Raw genomic sequence first — 19,562 nt, 5'->3', positions numbered from 1 at the left:
ATGGGCAGACACCGGAATACATTAAGGACCTGATCCAGCCTTATGTTTCCAGCAGGAGTTTGAGGTCTTCCAATCAGAACCCGCTGATGGTTCCCCGAACTTGTTTTAAAACTCGAGGGGACAGATCTTTTAAAGCTGTGGCACCTCGCCTCTGGAATGAGCTTCCCTGTTCTCTTCGCTCACTGGATTCTGTGGATGTTTTTAGACAGCAACTAAAGACACATTCTTTTAAACTGGCATTTTAGTGTCAATTTATTTTATTGTTCTATATTTGTATGTGTTGTTTTTATTGTCTATTTATATCGTGTGAAGCACTTTGTGACCTTGGTCTGTGAAAAGTGCTATATAAATAAAGCTTACTTACTTACTTACTTACTCATTAGGGTGTTTCCAAATCTTGACATATTTTAAGAGGTTAAAAAAGTCACATTCTGTTTTACAACCCCTGGCAAAAATTATGGAATCACCGGCCTCAGAGGATGTTCATTCAGTTGTTTAATTTTGTAGAAAAAAAGCACATCACAGACATGACACAAAACTAAAGTCATTTCAAATGGCAACTTTCTGGCTTTAAGAAACACTATAAGAAATCAAGAAAAAAAGATTGTGGCAGTCAGTAACGGTTACTTTTTTAGACCAAGCAGAGGGAAAAAAATATGGACTCTCTCAATTCTGAGGAATAAATTATGGAATCACCCTGTAAATTTTCATCCCCAAAACTAACACCTGCATCAAATCAGATCTGCTCGTTAGTCTGCATCTAAAAAGGAGTGATCACACCTTGGAGAGCTGTTGCACCAAGTGGACTGACATGAATCATGGCTCCAGCACGAGAGATGTCAATTGAAACAAAGGAGAGGATTATCAAACTCCTAAAAGAGGGTAAATCATCATGCAATGTTGCAAAAGATGTTGGTTGTTCAGTCAGCTGTGTCTAACTCTGGACCAAATACAAACAACATGGGAAGGTTGTTAAAGGCAAACATACTGGTAGACCAACGAAGACATCAAAGCGTCAAGACAGAAACCTTAAAGCAATATGTCTCAAAAATAAAAAAAATGCACAACAAAACAAATGAGGAACGAATGGGAGGAAACTGGAGTCAACGTCTGTCACCGAACTGTAAGAAACCGCCTAAAGGAAATGGGATTTACATACAGAAAAGCTAAACGAAAGCCATCATTAACACCTAAACAGAAAAAAACAAGGTTACAATGGGCTAAGGAAAAGCAATCGTGGACTGTGGATGACTGGATGAAAGTAATATTCAGTGAAGAATCTCGAATCTGCATTGGGCAAGGTGATGATGCTGGAACTTTTGTTTGGTGCCGTTCCAATGGGTTTATAAAGATGACTGCCTGAAGAGAACATGTAAATTTCCACAGTCATTGATGATATGGGGCTGCATGTCAGGTAAAGGCAATGGGGAGATGGCTGTCATTACATCATCAATAAATGCACAAGTTTACGTTGATATTTTGGACAATTGAAAGGATGTTTGGGGATGATGAAATCATTTTTCAAGATGATAATGCATCTTGCCATAGAGCAAAAACTGTGAAAACATTCCTTGCAAAAAGACACATAGGGTCAATGTCATGGCATAGGGTCAATATCAACGAGCAGATGTGATTTGATGCAGGTGTTAGTTTTGGGGATGAAAATTTACAGGGTGATTCCATAATTTTTTCCTCAGAATTGAGTGATTCCATATTTTTTTCCTCTGCTTGGTCTAAAAAAGTAACAGTTACTGACTGCCACAATCTTTTTTCTTGATTTCTTATAGTGTTTCTTAAAGCCAGAAAGTTGCCATTTGAAATGACTTTAGTTTTGTGTCATGTCTGTGATCTGCTTTTTTTCTACAAAATTAAACAACTGAATGAACATCCTCCGAGGACGGTGATTCCATAATTTTTGCCGTTTCGGAGTGTTAGAGGACAAGTTTGGACATGCCTATCTCGGCTTTCAGTGCTTACCAGTCGAGTGAGTATAAGAGAACGAAACGGAAGTGTTCCTTTGTCTCTCTTCATCAGCGAATCGGTCGTGACACGCGAAGCCTCCGCGCGGCTTTCCATGACAAAATCTCTTGTTAAAGTGAAATCTGCCGGAAAATGGCTGATGTCCAGCTCTTGTGATAACCAGAGAAAGAGCACACGACGGTCTCGTATCCACAGAGCCATCAGCTTAGAAATGATCCAGTGGTTTGTGCCGCGACATCGCAGCTTGGAGTGCGGCGCACCAACCGTCCTTAAAGGGGTCCTTAAAGCTGTCGTTAAAGTCCTTATTCTCTGTGAAGCCCGTAAAATTTTCACCAAAAGCCAGATAACTTTTTCGAATGGTTTCCAGGTGCCAGTCTCTAACAGCTTCTGAAAAAATTCTGATGGAAAAAAAGTCCTTTTCATTCCGCCATTTCCAGACAATGAAAATCCGATGAGGGGGCGGGACCACTCCTTCCACAAGGCGTGCTCACAGGCGAATGACGTCACCGACAGCCGTGGAAAAACTCACGCATGCGCACGAAGGTTCAAGCATGTCTGACGTAAAAACATATGAATGAAATCCATATAGTTTTTAAAAAAATAAAAAGGACCGTTACTTTATGGACACACCACGTACAGTGGGGCCAAAAAGTATTTAGTCAGTCCTTGATTGTGTAAGTTCTCCAACTTAGAAAGATGAGAGAGGTCTGTAATTTTCAACATAGGTACACTTCAACTATGAGAGACAAAATGAGAAAAAAAAAAATCCAGAAAATCACATTGTAAGATTTTTAAAGAATTTATTTGTAAATTATGGCGGAAAATAAGTATTTGGTTAATAACAAAAGTTCAACTCAATACTTTGTAACATAATCTTTGTTGGCAATGACAGAGGTCAAACATTTCCTGTAAGTCTTCACCAGGTTTGCACACACTGTAGCTGGTATTTTGGCCCATTCCTCCATGCAGATCTCCTGTAGAGCAGTGACGTTTTGGAGCTGTCGCTGGGCAGCAAGGACTTTCAACTCCCTCCACAAATTTTCTGTGGGGTTGAGGTCTGGAGACTGGCTTGGCCACTCCAGGACCTTGAAATGCTTTTTATGGAGCCACTCCTTCGTTGCCCGAGCGGTGTGTTTGGGATCATTGTCATGCTGGAAGACCCAGCCACATTGCATCTTCAATGCTCTCGCAGAAGGAAGGAGGTTTTGGCTTAAAATCTCACAATACGTGGCCACGTTCATTCTTCCCTTAACACAGATCAGTCGTCCTGTCCCCTTTGCAGAAAAACAGCCCCAAAGCATGATGTTTCCACCCCCATCCTTCATAGTAGATATGGTGTTTTTGGGATGCAACTCAGCATTCTTCTTCCTCCAAACGTGACGAGTTGAGTTTTTACTAAAAAGTTTTATTTTGGTTTCATCTGACCACATGATATTCTCCCAATCCTCTGGATCATCCATATGCTCTCTAGCAAACTTCAGACTGGACATGTACTGGCTTAAGCAGGGAATCACGCCTGGCACTGTAGGATTTGAGTCCCTCTCTGCATAGTGTGTAGCCTTTGCTACTTTGGTCCCAGCTCTCTGCAGGTCATTCATCAGGTCCCTCCGTGGAGTTCTGGGATTTTTGCTTACTGTTTTCATGACCATTTTGACCCCACGGGATGACATCTTGTGTGGAGCCCCAGATCGGGGGAGATTATCAATGGTCTTGTATGTCTTCCATTTTCTTACAATTGCTCCCACAGTTGACTTATTCACACCAACCTGCTTAACTATTGTAGATTCACTCTTCCCAGCCTGGTGCAGGTCTACAATTTTTTTTCCTGTTGTCCTTCGACAGCTCTTTGGTCTTGGCCATGGTTGAGTTTGGAGTCAGACTGTTTGAGGCTGTGGACGGATGTCTTTTATACAGATAACAGGTAACAAGTGGAGGACAGAAGAGCCTCTTAAAGAAGAATTTTCAGGTCTGTGAGAGCCAGAAATCTTGCTTGTATGTGGGTGACCAAATACTTATTTTCCACTGTAATTTACAAATAAATTCTTTAAAAATCCTACAATGTGATTTCATGGATTTTTTTTTTTCTCATTTTGTCTCTCACAATTAAAGTGTACCTATGATGAAAATTACAGACCTCTCTCATCTTTCTAAGTAGGAGAACTTGCACAATCAGGGACTGACTAAATACTTTGTGGCCCCACTGTACACAGACACGCAAAGCCTCCTGCAGACGCTGTTAAAACATAAATATTGTTTTTGATTAACTTATTAATAGAGCAGCTTCTTGGAACATTTACAAAGTTTTTGGAAGTACACGGAGTCAGTGCACAGCATCACGGACTACGTCGCAATTTTGGACTCCAATTTAAAGTTTGTGTTGGACTGTTAAGCAGCAGTGGAACAGCAAAATGTAAGTCCCTTTTCTGTTGTTTATAAATTCTCTTCTTGGCTTGATTTCGCGAGCGAAGATCTCTTAGGGGTGTTGTCCACGTCTGGTGCAGGCTCGCTGGTGGCTGACGAGGCCAATCCTCGACAGATAGACTCGACCACAGCGACTGCAGGGGAAAGTCCAATCTGGGGTTGATGCTGTTACGTCAATTTTTCCTTCTATTTCGCTTTTCCTCAAGGGCGGCTTTGCGATTGGTCTCAAAGGAGGACACTGACTGGTTGACTATATGACGCCAAGCTTCTCGGTCTGCAGCAAGGGCTGACCACTGTTGCTGACTGATGTGGCATGCTGACAGTTATTTCTTGAGGGAGTCTTTGAATCTTTTCTTTGGTGCTCCTCTGTCACGGTGCCTGGTGGAGAGCTCCCCGTAGAGGACAATCTTAGGTGGTGGTTTTCCATTTGAGAGACATGCCCCGTCCAGCAAAGCTGTGTCTTCATGAGCATTGCCTCAATACTGGAAGCTCCCACTTGTTCAAGGACTTTGATGTTTGTGACAAAGTCGCTCCAGTGGATGATTAGGATAGAGCGTAGACAGCACTGATGGAAACACTTAAGTATTCTTATGTGATGACGGTAAATGACCCATGATTTTGAACCGTACAGGAGTGTGGCGAGTATGACTGCGCTATACACGCTGATCTTTGTACCTGTCTTCAGATGTTTGTTTTTCCACACTTGTAGAGCCTGTTGAACGGACTGTTTCCTTTTGCCAGTCTGTTGTCAACTTCCTTGTCGAGCTTGGCATCTGAAGAGATGGTACACCCTAGGTAGCTGAACTGGTGGACTGACTTCAGCTGTGACTGGCCGATGATGATATGAGGAGGGCGATACTCTTCCTGAGGTGCTGGCTGGTACAGGACTTCTGTCTTCTTCAGGCTGATTTCCAGGCTGAAGAGTTGCGCAGCATCTGCAAAGCAGGAGGTAATGCACTGCAGTGCAGCCTCTGTATGGGCAAGAAGGGCAGCGTCATCTGCGAAAAGTAGCTCTTGGATCAGTTGCTCCATTGTCTTGGTATGAACCTGCAATCGCCTCAAATTGAACAAGCTGCCGTCAGTGTGAAACCGGATGTAGATGTCGTCTTCGTCGTTGATGTCATCTAGTGCTTGCTGAAGCATCATGCTAAAGAAGATGGAGAAAAGTGTTGGAGCCAGAACGCATCCTTGCTTTACCTCGTTGGAGATGGGGAACGGCTCTGAGAGGTCACTACTGTGTCCAACTTGGCCACGCTGATACTCATGCAGCTGGATTATGATGTTGAGGACCTTTGGGGGGCAGCGGAGTCGTTCTAAAATTTGCCAGAGACCCTTTCTGCTCAAGGTGTCAAAAGCTTTTGTCAGGTCCACGAACGTTACATAGAGGCCCTTGTTCTGCTCGGGACACTTCTCCTGGAGCTATCGTAGGACAAAGACCGTGCCGGTTGTACTCCTGTTGGCTCTGAAGCCGCATTGGCTCTCTGGGAGGTGTTTGCCCGCGATGTGCAGTATCAGTCTGTTCAATAGCACCCTGGCTAGAATCTTGCCTGCATTGGAGAGTAACGGAATCCCGCGGTGGTTTGAACAGTCTGACTTCCCTCCTTTGTTTTAGTACAAGGTTATAATGACTGCATCACGGAGATCTTGTGATAATTTGCCCTGCTCCCAGCAGCAATTGAGCAGTTCGTGCAGTTTGGCATGTACCGTTGGACCCCCATGCTTCCAAATTTCTGGTGGAATTCCATCCATCCCAGCAGCCTTGCCACTCTTCAGCTGGTCTATGGCCTTTATGATCTCAACAAGGGTTAGAACTTCATCCATTTCTGTCTTAACTGGTTGTTGGGGGATGCGAAGAATTGCTGAGTCTTGTACCGTGCGTTCAGTGCTAAAGGGCATCTGAAAGTGTTGCGACGATCGACTCAAGATTGATGCCTTGTCTGTGAGAAGCGACGGACCGTCTGCACTCCGCAATGGACTCTGTACGTGGTGCGAAGGGTCATACACTGCCTTTAGGGCTTCGTAGAACCCTCTGTAGTCCCTGGTGTCAGCGCAAAACTGAGTTTTTACTGTGAGGTCTTTCCACCACTCATTCTGCATCTCTCGAAGCTTGCGCTGGAGACTGCTGCATAACAGGCGGAAGGCAGCTTTCTTCACAGGACAGGACGGTTGAGCTAGGTGGGCCTGGTGTGTAGCTCCCTTCTTCACTAGCAGTTCCCGTATTTCCTGGTTGTTCTCATCAAACCAGTCTCTGTTCTTCTTAGTAGCAAACCCCAGGACTTCTTCTGAGGACTGCCGAATTGAGATTTTCAGCTGCTCCCAGAACTGTTCAGGGGAAAGATCAGTGGGACAGTTGGGATCTTCAAGCCTAGACCGTAGGTTTGCCTGGAAGTATGCTTTCACTTCCACTGACTGTAAACCAGTGATCTTGAGTTTTCTTTGGGAAGCACCTATTCTCTACACTTGGGGTTTGAAATGGAGACTGATCTTGCAGCTAACAAGGCGGTCGTTGGTGTTACACTCTGCACTGGGTATCACTCTAGTCAGCAAGACATCTCTGTGGTCTTGTTGACGCACTAGAACATAGTCAATGAGATGTCAATGTTTGGACCGAGGATGCATCCAGGTAGTCTTCAGACTGTTTTTTTTTTCCCTGCTGGAAGATTGTGTTTGTGATGGTAAGTTCCTGCTCTGCGCAAAACTCTAACAGTAAGCACCCGTTGTCGTTGCAGTTTCCAACGCCATGCTTACCAAGGATTCCCTTCCAGGCTTCTGAATCTTGGCCCACTCTGGCGTTGAATTCACCAACGATGAAGACCTTGTCATCTACAGGAGTGCTCTGTACAAGGTTGCGCAGATCTGCGTAAAACTTTTCCTTGTCTGCAGGGTCTGCTTAAAGAGTTGGCGCGTACACGCTGAAGAAAGTGGCATGCTTCTTTGCTCGCAGTGGGAGGCGCATGGAGATGATGCGGTCAGAATGACCTACCTAGTCTGAAGTTTGGAGGCAAGGGAGTCTCTTATCATGAAGCCGACACCAGAGAGGCGTCTCTCTGATGCAGGTTTGCCTGACCAGTAGAGGGTGTATCCAGCGCCATGTTCTTTCAGACTGCCTTCCTCTGCAAAGCAGACTTCACTGAGAGCGGCAATGTCGACATTCAGTCTTGCCAGCTCGTGTGCAACTAAGGCAGAGCGACGCTCTGGACGATTACTGTCTGCTGTATCCAACATGGTTCTGATGTTCCAACATGCAAGAGTTAGTCCTTTTACACCCCTACAGCTGGGTGAATACCTTTCCTTCTTTGATGTTCTGCTACCGCTTGGGAAGATGCCCGTTGACCACGGCCAGCCAACTGGGGGTGATGGAGATGAGCTTTGGTTAGACCACCTTTTCTAGGTCCCTCTCCATCTGGAGCAAGCAGTGCTGTCCATAAAGAGGGTTGCTTGGTCATTCAGGGTGCTGCCCAGTGATGTTGTCATCCTCAGGGTCAACATCAAACAACCACTATCCTGAACTGCCTGCATGTCGGTTGCATCATTTACTTGTAAGCAGCCTTTGTGTGAGGATGGGTGGAGTCTCTCATCGTTTTTTCTTTGCAAGGAAATGGTGGAACGACTGGAGCAGCGCAACTGCATCAAATTTTGCCAGAAACTGGGCAATAGCCAGGTGGAAACCATTCGGATTATTCAGATGGCTTTTGGTGACGATCCTATGAGCATCACACAGATTAAGGAGCGGTACAACCGGTTTAAAGACGGCCGCACAACGGTGGAGAGCGAGCCACGCTCCGGGCGGCCATCAACATGCTGAAATGACCGGATCATTTCCAAAGTGAACACTGTGATGATGTGGGACCGTCGTGTGATTATCCGAGAAATTGTGGAAGAGATGAACATCAGCACTTTTTCGGCACATTCCACTGTGACAGATTTGGCCGTGAAAAGAGTTGCAGTGAAATTCATCAGCACGAAGCTGATGGCGCAGCAAAAGTGCCACCGTGTTGAAGCCTCACAGGACATGTGACATGTTCAGCTCTTCCACCATTCGGAAGATTCAGACGGCTTTCGGTGGCTTTTCAGTTGTGTGGCTATCTGAGAAATTGTGGACGAGGTGATCATGTCACAACATGTCCTGTGAGGCTTCAACATGGAGGCGCTTTTGCTGCGCCATCATCTTCGTGCTGATGAATTTCGCTGCAACTCTTTTCATGGCCAAATCTTCTCTCACAGTGGAATGTGCCGAAAAAGTGCTGATGTCCACCTCTTCCGCAATTTCTCAGATAGTCACACAACGGTCCCGCATCACCACAGCGTTCACTTTGGAATGATCTGGTCATTTCAGCATGTTGATGGCTGACCGGAGCGTGGCTCGCTCTCCACAGTTGTGCGGCCGTCTTTAAACTGGTTGTACTGCTCCTTAATTTGTGTGATGCCCATAGATCATCACTGAAAGCCGTCTGAATAATCCGAATGGTTTCCACCTGGCTGTTGCCCAGTATATGGCAAAATTTGATGCAGTCGCGCTGCTCCAGTCGTTCCGCCATTTCCTTGCAAAGAAAAAAACGACGAGAGACTACACCCATCCTCACACAAAGGCTGCTTACAAGCAAATGACGCAACCGACAGTCGCGAAAAAAATCACGCATGCGCACGAAGGTTCAAGGTTGGCTCATGCAAGCACACGTGATTCAAATCCATCAGGTTTTTGAAAAAAATAAAAAGGTTGGATACTTTTCTAACAGACCTAGTATATTTATGAATTTATTACTGCTTTGTGTTTATTCAATCTTATTTACACTGCAGATAACAAAGGAGGCAGAGACGTAAATACGTTTACAACAATTTGGCTTGAAAGCCAAATTAAAGCCATATTACATTTGGAGACAAAAAGCAACCCAGTTTGACTATGGTACTGACATAAGTCATGAAGTATGCATGAAGTGGGCTGTGTGACCTTCAGGTCGCTAAAAATCAATGGCCAAGGTTATATAACAATTCTGGATCAAAATGATTGTGAATCTATCTTGCATTTTTCAAAAACCCTGTGGTTTATTTTATTTTTCAGCTATAGCAGTGTTTGCACAAGTTGAAGACTTTAGAATCTGGTATAGAATGTTTTTAAAAATTGGTGTTGACTGGAGTGAGATGGGGGCAGCACGGTGGCTTAGTAGTTAGCACTGTTGCCTCACAGCGAGGAGGTCATGGGTTCAGTTCCCGCCTATGGCCTTTCTGTGTGGAGTTTGCATGGGTTTTCTCCAGGTGCTCCGGTTTCCACATCCAAAGATGTGTGTGTGTGTGTGTGTGTGTGTGTGAGAGAGAGAGATGTGCACTTTAAAATGACTGTAGATGTGAGTGTGTCTATATGTGGCCCCACCTGCAAAGGACAGTGGGGGTGTGGCATGATGAGATTCACACTCTGTATCAAGGTGTGCATAATTATAAGGTAGCTTCTTTACCCCAGGAAAAATAGACCAAAAGCAAGACTTAATAGACACTGAAAAGTCAAAAATGGTAAAAATGCTTTTCAGAGGGATGCAACCCTCTTGAAATAGCTAAGCTATTGATAGTGTAGCAGATAACAGAAAAGAATATTTACAGAGGAATCTTTCAAATGGTGAAACAAGCACCAAACAAACAATATCTGCATAAATTTCTGCATCAAACCAAATTCTGCATAAATACTCCTTAGACATTACTCCAAAACTGATTGGCCACTTGAATTTTCAATAGGCAGCCAGGTAGGGGTCAATTGAAGAATTTCACAGGGGTCAAAATTAAAAGGTACTCCAGTCATGTTGAAAACTATACCACATTTGTCTTGATGACAAATATAACAAAAAGGTACAGTTTGTGCTGTCTATGAATGTTATGGGGTAAAACCAGCAAGAATGGTGACAAAGGTCAATTTCAGTTTGTACAGGGTCAAAAGTTATAGTTTCTCCAATTTTGATAAAAAGTAGCCTCCATTACACACACAGTGGAGTTAAAATATAACTAAAAATGACTTCTCAACTAGTTTCAATACTTTCAATATTTTAATTCATCTTAACAAGTGAATTTTTATTTGTTGCATCAGCAGTACACCAAAGTAAAGTGTAAAAAAAATAAATAAATAAAATCTGCCAAGAGGCCTGACTGTACCTGACTGCTGGTTAAATATATTTATCAGTGTGGCTATTAGCTGCAGGTATATTTCTTAAAAGGTTTTCACCAATGTCCCTCATGCTAAATGACATTATTTTAGAAGGGACTTTTCCAACCTTCCAGCTGCCTTGTTTACATTATAGTTGCTGACACGTATTGCCACACATATACAGTAGTGACCAGTAAATTCCAGACAACATTGGATTGTTAGCAAAACCTACTGTGTACACTGTAAAAACACACCAGCATAGCCTCTCTGTGCACGCACCACTCTTTATTTGGGCATCCAAAACAATGTTGCCTGGCAACAGCAGCACCGGCGAGATAATTGTTTGTGTGTGTGTGGGGGCGGTCGGGGGTGTTTGTGTTTGAAATAATTAATTTAAAATGGTGTAGTCGGAGAGCGGTAAGAAGGTAGATGACTGTTTAGTGTGGATTGATGAAGCCATATAACATACATGTATGTGAGGAATGCAGTGTGATGGCGTGGAGAGATGGAGGGAGGAAAGGAGGTGAAAGCCTCCTCCTAATCGGTCATTCTGCACAGTCGGAGTCAGAAACTTGCAGTGAGTGGAGCAGATTTTGAAGCAAGTAGCTGATTTAACTCAAGATGATGAGAATGAATGAAATATGTATGAGCTCATTTAGCAGATGCACCCTGAACAGCAGTACTTACTGCAGTCAGCGGTACGGTTTCACTCACTGCACATTTTCTTTATTTTCCTCTGTCATATTTTCTCCATCTCATTCTGTCTGTCGTTATTTATGTCCTCCGCACATGTGCCATTTGTTCCTTCATGTGACTTATTGTCGTCTCAGACTCAAGCTTGAATTCCTGAAACATTTTTGGCAATTCCCATCAAATACCAAATATTTTTAAATGCACAATACTGGAATGATGAGCGAGCATCAATGGATTCTTCACTGCACTTTTCACAGTCTTACTTTTTTAAACAGGCTTGTCCTTTTGGATTTGATTTTCACTTTATTCATTTTATTTATTTGCAGAATAACTGACATGTTTTCTTTCTTTGTCTGGTCCTCTGTTGTTTTTGTCTTCTTTTCTCTCCTTTCCATAATCCTCTTGCCCTTCATGCTTGTTCTCTTATGCAATAATCTCTGGACCTTTATCGCGCTTTATCCTCTTCTGTATCCATCCTGGAATCTCTCTCTCCCTCTCTCTTCCCCTGACTGTCCCTCCGAACATTACGTTCACTTTATCTTCTCCACTCCTCTTTGTCTGGTCCACTTATTTCTTGTTACCATCACTTTTCTTCTTCCCAACACCTCAATCTTTCCTTTATTTTTCTTATTCCTCCTGTGTTTCTCTGTTTTCATTCCTCCAACCCCTCAGCTGTCTGGGGTCTGTGCTGCAATGTTGATCCTGGAAGTTTTGTCCCCCTTCCTTCTTCTTTCGTTCCTGTTGCCGAGCTACGGTTGCAGGGTGGCGGACATTCCAGAGGACACTACATCAGAGTTCTCTGTGAGACTGTACCACCAGCTGCAGGTGGCAGGGGAGCAGGATAACATCATCTTTTCCCCACTCAGTGTGGCTGTGGCACTGGGAATGGTGGAGCTGGGAGCCCGGGGAGCTTCACTGGAGCAGATTCGACAAGCTGTGGGATTCAGCCACATGCTACCAGGTTAGAAACCCATTCTTACACACAGGTTAGATGTCAGTGCTAAGTTACATGCTGCCTTTTTAGCAAACTCTATTGCACAACCACCAGAGCATTTATTTGGCCCAATTCTGTTGGTTGGTTTGTCATCTATTTTTCACCAGGATGAAATTATTGACCAGCTGTTTTGAACCTCAGTAGAGGTGTGGTGTCAAGAAAGAAGACAGTAAACTGTCATGTGGATTTTGGATCCAGGACGTATTTTCATTATCAGAGTTGCAAAATACAGCTTTTTTACATTTTTGTCAGTTTTTCATGAAAGGGAACATCAGCTATGACAATTTGGCCCTGTGGGACATTTGTGTGGACATGATCTCACATGCAGGTGCCTCAGTGTTGAGGACCCCAGCGGCTAGACAAGCTCAAAGATGGGCCCACGTTTAAGCTGCAGCAGATAGAGGGTGAGGATGGACCATAGTGTAGTACACTTTGTCATGTGCATTTATCTTATTTAAATAACAATCATACATAGACTTTTACATTTTAAAATCTCTGGCAGATTGGAAGATGGTGCAGATCCAGTGGACATGAGTTTAAGTCAGGTGGCTGTGGGTAGGTTATCAGTCGACAGTTTGAGGGGTTGGAATAAAGGTTGTTGTTATGTGCTTTGCTGAGAGCTCCTCAGTTGTTGAACATTCAGTGTTTTGGAACAATGTCTTGGTGTACAAATGTAAAGATTTTTTGGTGAAACACAGGTACAGTAGGAGGTTCTCAGTCTTTATTCTCAACCACATCAATGCATATTGCTTGAAACAGACCTACTGTACATGTAAAGGTGCCCTGACACTTGCACGACTTTGATCCATGCACTTGCATGCACTCTGCCGTGCAGGAGAGTAAACTCGTCGCAAACCGTTGTAAACTGTGCACGGCTTTGTGTAAGTGTGCAAAGAAATTTTGAAATCTCTGTCAAGCATTAATTACATGTACTTTTAAACAATTAAACACTGAGTGTGATTGCATCAGCACACCGCATCACAGTGCAGCTCATCTAACGATTATAACGAGATGTTAAATCTATCATAAACATAATTTTACAGCTGCTCATAAGAGGAAATGAACATTCAACTGTTTTACCAAGCGCTCTCCATCTCATGAGGTGCAGGAAAGAGAGAGAGGAAAAAGCTCCAGCTGAAATGGTCCTCTGTGATTCTGGAAGCGATTAGAGGTGTTTTGAACAGTCAAACTCTGAGAGAAAATGATTAATCTGCTACAGTAATTATTTAATGTACGCAGCGTCCAGGGCACAAAGCGCAGCATCCAGCAGAACAAAGCGCGGTATCCAGCTGGGATCACAGCGGGTGGGATTGTCACAACAAAGTGCATGAGAGTGAGGAGCCAAAATGTGTTTATCAGGGCACCCTAACATGTTTTCACCACATCCTGCACTGTTGAACTGAGCTTCTGCAAAGTACAAGATACTTAGAAATTAAATCAGATCAATACTTTTTGTTATGGTGTGTTTTTTCATCAAGGTGTCACTGCAAGGAATCACCAATGGACATTGATGAGCAGTTGAAAGATGCTGTGCTTTCTGAGATTCTAACAGTAGAAACAAACAGAAATATAATTAAGAACAACAGAATTACAAGACAGTAACACCACTAATTCTGTGCTGTGTGTGGGCACCCTGGTGGTTCATTGGTTAGCCCTCACAGCAAAAAGGTCTCAAGCTTGATTCCAACCATGCCCATTACCTTTCTGTGTGGAGTTTGCATGTTCTCCCTGTATTTGAGTTGCTGGGGACGCTGGTTTCAATTCACTTATTAAAAATACACATTAAGGTCTGCTCCTTTCTCTGACCCTGACCAAGGCAGTGTCTCTACATTTAGAGTTGATACGCAAGACCTAGGCCCACTTTCATAAAGCGGCCTAATCTTATTTAGCCAGTCAACTAAACTCACTTAGTTGACTAATCTTTTGACGTTAGCCGTTACACAAAATACTTAGGCGGCTACATTTTGCATAAAAAAAAAAATCGGTGAGATTTGATTTGATTAATTTCAATCAAAAAGACCAGGAAATGTTAAAATATCAAACAGCCAGTAACTGCTAATAATAATTTTTTTTTTTTTTTTTTACTTTGGTGGTTCAGTTACAGTCAGGATCAATAGCTCTCCACCCGCACTGTAGACAGTGTTGGTGGGGAGCTGCTTCCGCCTCCAGAGGCGTCGGACGGTTTGCCAGAATTTCTTCGAGGCCGACCGATAGTCCTCTTCAATGGCCGAACTCCTCTCAGACCCAAGTTTCTGCCTCTGCAACCGCACAGGCTGCAGCACGCTTGGCCTGCCGGTACCTGTCAGCTGCCTCTGGAGTCCCACCTGCCAACAAAGACAAGTAGGACTCCTTCTTCAACTTGACAGCATCCCTTACTTGAGGCGTCTACCACCGGGTTCGGAAATTGCCACCGCAACAAGCACCAGAGACCCTGCGACCACAGCTACGAGCGGCCACATCAACAATGGAGGTGGAGAACATAGTCCACTCGGACTCCATGTCGCCAACCTCCCCCGGGATCTGGGAGAAGCTCTCCTGGAGGTGGGAGTTAAAGACCTCGCTGACAGAGGGTTCTGCCAGTCGTTCCCAGAAGACCCTCATGATATGTTTGGGCCTCCCAGGTCTGACCGGCTTCATCTCCTCCCAGTAGATCCAACTCATCACCAGGTGGTGATCGGTTGACAGCTCAGCCCCTCTTCACCCAAGTGTTTGAGACACATGGCCGAAGGTCAGATGATATGACTACAAAGTCGATCATCGACCTCCGGCTCAGGGTGTCGTGGTCTCACGTGCACTTATGGACACCCTTATGCTCGAACATGGTGTTCGTGATGGACAAACTGTGGCTAGCACAGAAGTCCAACAACTGAACACCACTCAGGTTCAGATAGGGGAGGCCGTGCTTCCCGATCACCCCCGTGGGTGTTGAAGTCCCCCAGGAGGACAATGGAGTCCCCAGTCGGAGCACTATGTAGTACCCCTCTCAGGGACTCCAAGAAGGTCGGGTACTCTGCACTGCCGCTCGGCCCGTAGGCCGAGACAACAGTGAGAGACCTGTCCCTGACCCGAAGGCTTAGGGACACAACCCTCTCGTTCAACGGGGTGAACTCCAACACATGGTGACTGAGCTGGGGAGCAATAAGCAGTGCTACCCCAGCCCGCCGCCTCTCCCCTTGGGCAACGCCAGAAAAGTGGAGCGCCCAGCCCCTCTCCAGGAGTCGGGTACCAGAGCCCAAGCTGTGCGTGGAGGTGAACCCAACTATCTCTAGTCAGTACCTCTCAACCTCTCTCACAAGCTCAGGCTCTTTCCCCCCCAGCGAGGTGACATTCCATGTCCCGACAGCCAGATCTGTGAGCGCGGACCGGGCCACCGGCCCTCGACCGCCATCCAGTCCTCTCTGCACCCGACCCCCATGGCCCCCTCTGCAGGTGTTGAACAAACAGGAGGGCGGGCCCACGTCACTCTTTCGGGCTGGGCCCGGCTGTGCCCCGTGGGCTAAGGCCTGAGGTGGGGAGCTGTTGACCCTGACAGCGGATGTTGCGGGCGGTGGAAGGAATACTTCGAGGATCTCCTAAATCCCATCGTCACGTCTTCCAAAGAGGAAGCAGAAACGGGGGACTCGGAGGCGGACTCATCCATTACCCAGGCCGAAGTCACCGAGGTGGTCAGAAAGCTCCTCATTGGCAAGGCTCCTGGGGTGGATGAAATGAGTACCTTAAGTCTTCTGGATGTTGTGGGACTGTCTTGGTTGACACGTCTCTGCAACATCGCATGGTGGTCGCGGACAGTGCCTCTGGATTGGCAGACTGGGGTGGTGGTTCCTCTCTTTAAGAAGGGGGACCGGAGGGTGTGTTCCAACTACAGGGGATCACACTCCTCAGCCTCCCCAGTAAGGTCTATTCTAGAGTAGTGGAGAGGAGAATTCGACCGATAGTCGAACCTCGGATTCAGGAGGAGCAGTGTGGTTTTCGTCCTGGTAATGGCACACTGGAACAACGTTACACCCTCCGACGGGTGCTCAAGGGTTCATGGGAGTTCACCCAACCAGTCCACATGTGTTTTGTGGATCTGGAGAAGGCGTTCGACTGTGTCCCTCGAGGCGCCCCATGGGGGGTGCTCTGGGAGTATGGGGTCCGAGATCCTTTGTTAAGGGCTATCCGGTCCCTGTATAACCGCAGCAGGAACTTGGTCCGCATTGCCGGTAGTAAGTCAAGCCTGTTTCCAGTGCACGTTGGCCTCCGCCAGGGCTGCCCTTTGTCACCGGTTCTGTTCATTACCTTTATGGACAGAATTTCTAGGCGCAGTCAGGGTGTAGAGGGGGTCCGGTTTGGGAACCACAGAATCTCGTCTCAAATCAGAAACTTCAGCGTGCACTGGATCCGTTTGCAGCTGAGTGTGAAGCGTCTGGGATGAAAATCAGCACCTCCAAATCCGAGGCCATGGTTCTCGACCGGAAAAAGGTGCTTTGCCCTCTTCAGGTTGGTGGAGTGTCCTTGCCTCAAGTGGAGGAGTTTTAGTATCTTGGGGATTTGTTCACGAGAGAGCGACGGATGGAGCATGAGATCGACAGACGGATTGGTGCAGCGTCTGCAGTGATGCGATTGCTGTATCGGACTGTCATGGTGAAGAGAGAGCTGAGCAGGGGAGCAAAGCTCTCGATTTACCGATCGATCTACTTTCCGACCCTCACCTATGGTCATGAGATTTAGCTCATGACCGAAAGAACAAAATCATGAGTACAAGCGGCCAAGATGTTTCCTCTGCAGGGTGGCTGGGCGCTCCCTTAGAGATAGGGTGAGGAGCTCGGTCACTTAGGAGGAGCTCAGAGTTGAGCCGCTGCTCCTCCACATTGAAAGGAGACAGCTGAGGTGGCTCGGGCATCTTTTTTGGATGCTCCCTGGACGCCTCGCTGGAGAGGTGTTCCGAGCACGTCCCATCAGGAGGAGGCCCCAGGGAAGACCGAGGAGACGCTGGAGGTACTACGTCTTGCCGCTGGCTTGGGAACTCCTCTGGGTTCCCCCGGAGGAGCTGGGGGAGGTGTGTGTGGATCGGGAGGTCTGGGCGGCTTTGCTTGAGCTGCTGCCCCCACGACCCGACCTCGGATGAAGTGGAAGAAAATGGGTGGATGGTTTCAGTTACAGTCTCACTTCAATAATAACTGCAGTTGAGGATCAAATATATGGCAAATGCTCAATGCCTCAGTACTAGTGTCTTATTTTTTGCAAGTTATTTTTTTTCACATGCAAACGTAATATTTGCATATATTGTCACTATCGCAACAAAACAATATTTGTGACAGAAATGGTTGAGGGAGTGACTTTATTACAAAACATTTATCAGTAATCATTTATCATTGATCACAATATATTATTTCAAAAGATGGAACTGTACGGGATCAGAGGAGTGGCTTTGAACTGGATTAAAAATTACTTACAAAACCGGTAACAGTTTGTTAAACTCGGGGATTGCTGCTATTCGTATGTGGACATTGTTTGTGGACTTCCTCAGGGTTCTGTTTTGGGACCAAAATTGATTTATGTAAAGTTTTGGATCTGTTTAAGGCAGTTTTATTTGCAGATGATACAACCCTGTTTTGTTGAGGAGAAAATTTGCAGAAATTATTGTCCCATTTACATGCTGGAATGATAAAGTTAAAGAGATGGTTTGATATTATTAAATTATCACTAAATTTGTCTAAAACTAAAATAATGTTATTTGGGAATTACAATAAAGACATACAAATTCAGTTAAATATACAAGGGGTAATCATAGAGCGTGTCAAAGAAAATAAGTTCTTAGGTGTTATTATTGATGAAAGAATTAATTGGAAAGCTCATATTCAACATATTCAAAGGAAAGTGTCACAAAGTATTACAGTACTAAATAAGGTAAGACATGTTCTTGATTGCAAAGCACTTCATACTCTATTGTTCATTGGTTGGTTGCTCCCTGCTTGGCTTACTGTGCTGAAGTTTGGGGTAATAATTATAAAACTACACTGCAATCATTCTTCATTCTCCAAAAAAGAGCATTAAGAACAATTCACAATGTTGGTTATCGAGATCACACCAATTCATTGTTTACTAAATCTAAAATATTAAAACTTCACAATATGATTACATTTAAGACTGTGCAATTAATGTATAAAGTGAAAAATAAGCAGTTGCCCCTCAGAATTCAAGAATTTTTCAAGGATAGAGAGGGAAAATATAATTTAAGAGGCTTGTATCATTTTAAAATTGCTGGCGCTCAGACGACCAGGAAAGGTTTCTGCGTTTCTACTTGTGGCCCAAAAATATGGAATAATCTGATGAAGGAACTCAAGCGATGTCCAAATGTCAATCACTTTAAACGCCAGTAAGAGGAGCTGATGTTTTCTGAATATGTGAAAATTATCTGAATTCTCTGAAAATACAATTCATGTTGAAGGACTATATAGCTGTTAGTTAAGGTATGGACAATTATGTTATTGATTTTTGTGTGTGTGTGTGTATATATATATATATATATATATATATATATATATATACACTCAACAAAAATATAAATGCAACACTTTTGGTTTTGCTCCCATTTTGTATGAGATGAACTCAAAGATCTAAAACTTTTTCCACATACACAATATCACCATTTCCCTCAAATATTGTTCACAAACCAGTCTAAATCTGTGATAGTGAGCACTTCTCCTTTGTTGAGATAATCCATCCCACCTCACAGGTGTGCCATACCAAGATGCTGATTAGACACCATGATTAGTGCACAGCTGTGCCTTAGACTGCCCACAATAAAAGGCCAGTCTGAAAGGTGCAGTTTTGTTTTATTGGGGGGGGATACCAGTCAGTATCTGGTGTGACCACCATTTGTGTCATGCAGTGCAACACATCTCCTTCGCATCATCTGTGAAGAGAACACCTCTCCAACGTGCCAAACGCCAGCGAATGTGAGCATTTGCCCACTCAAGTCGGTTATGACGACGAACTGGAGTCAGGTTGAGACCCTGATGAGGATGACGAGCATGCAGATGAGCTTCCCTGAGATGGTTTCTGACAGTTTGTGCAGAAATTCTTTGGTTATGCATACCGATTGTTCCAGCAGCTGTCCGAGTGGCTGGTCTCAGACGATCTTGGAGGTGAACATGCTGGATGTGGAGGTCCTGGGCTGGTGTGGTTACACGTGGTCTGCGGTTGTGAGGCTGGTTGGATGTACCTCCAAATTCTCTGAAACTCCTTTGGAGATGGCTTATGGTAGAGACATGAACATTCAATACACGAGCAACAGCTCTGGTTGACATTCCTGCTGTCAGCATGCCAATTGCACACTCTCTCAAATCTTGCGACATCTGTGGC

General features: G+C 44.8%; 1 protein-coding gene across 2 annotated transcripts in view; it reads left to right on the top strand.

The window, feature by feature from the left end:
* serpini1 (serpin peptidase inhibitor, clade I (neuroserpin), member 1) overlaps positions 1–19,562 on the top strand; it is a 76,125-nt gene that overhangs the window by 31,924 nt on the left and 24,639 nt on the right. The window contains exon 2 of one of the 2 annotated variants that reach the window (XM_034168120.1): positions 11,894–12,182. In XM_034168120.1, coding sequence (XP_034024011.1) covers positions 11,915–12,182 — 268 coding nt within the window. In that variant the 5' untranslated portion in view covers positions 11,894–11,914. Of the gene's footprint in view, positions 1–11,859; positions 12,183–19,562 lie in introns of those variants that run through there. The other variant, XM_034168119.1, reaches the window with a different exon arrangement.

This window comes from Thalassophryne amazonica, chromosome 4, assembly GCF_902500255.1.
Source record: "Thalassophryne amazonica chromosome 4, fThaAma1.1, whole genome shotgun sequence".
Lineage (NCBI taxonomy): Eukaryota > Metazoa > Chordata > Actinopteri > Batrachoidiformes > Batrachoididae > Thalassophryne > Thalassophryne amazonica.
This window is presented reverse-complemented; position numbering and strand designations above follow the sequence as displayed.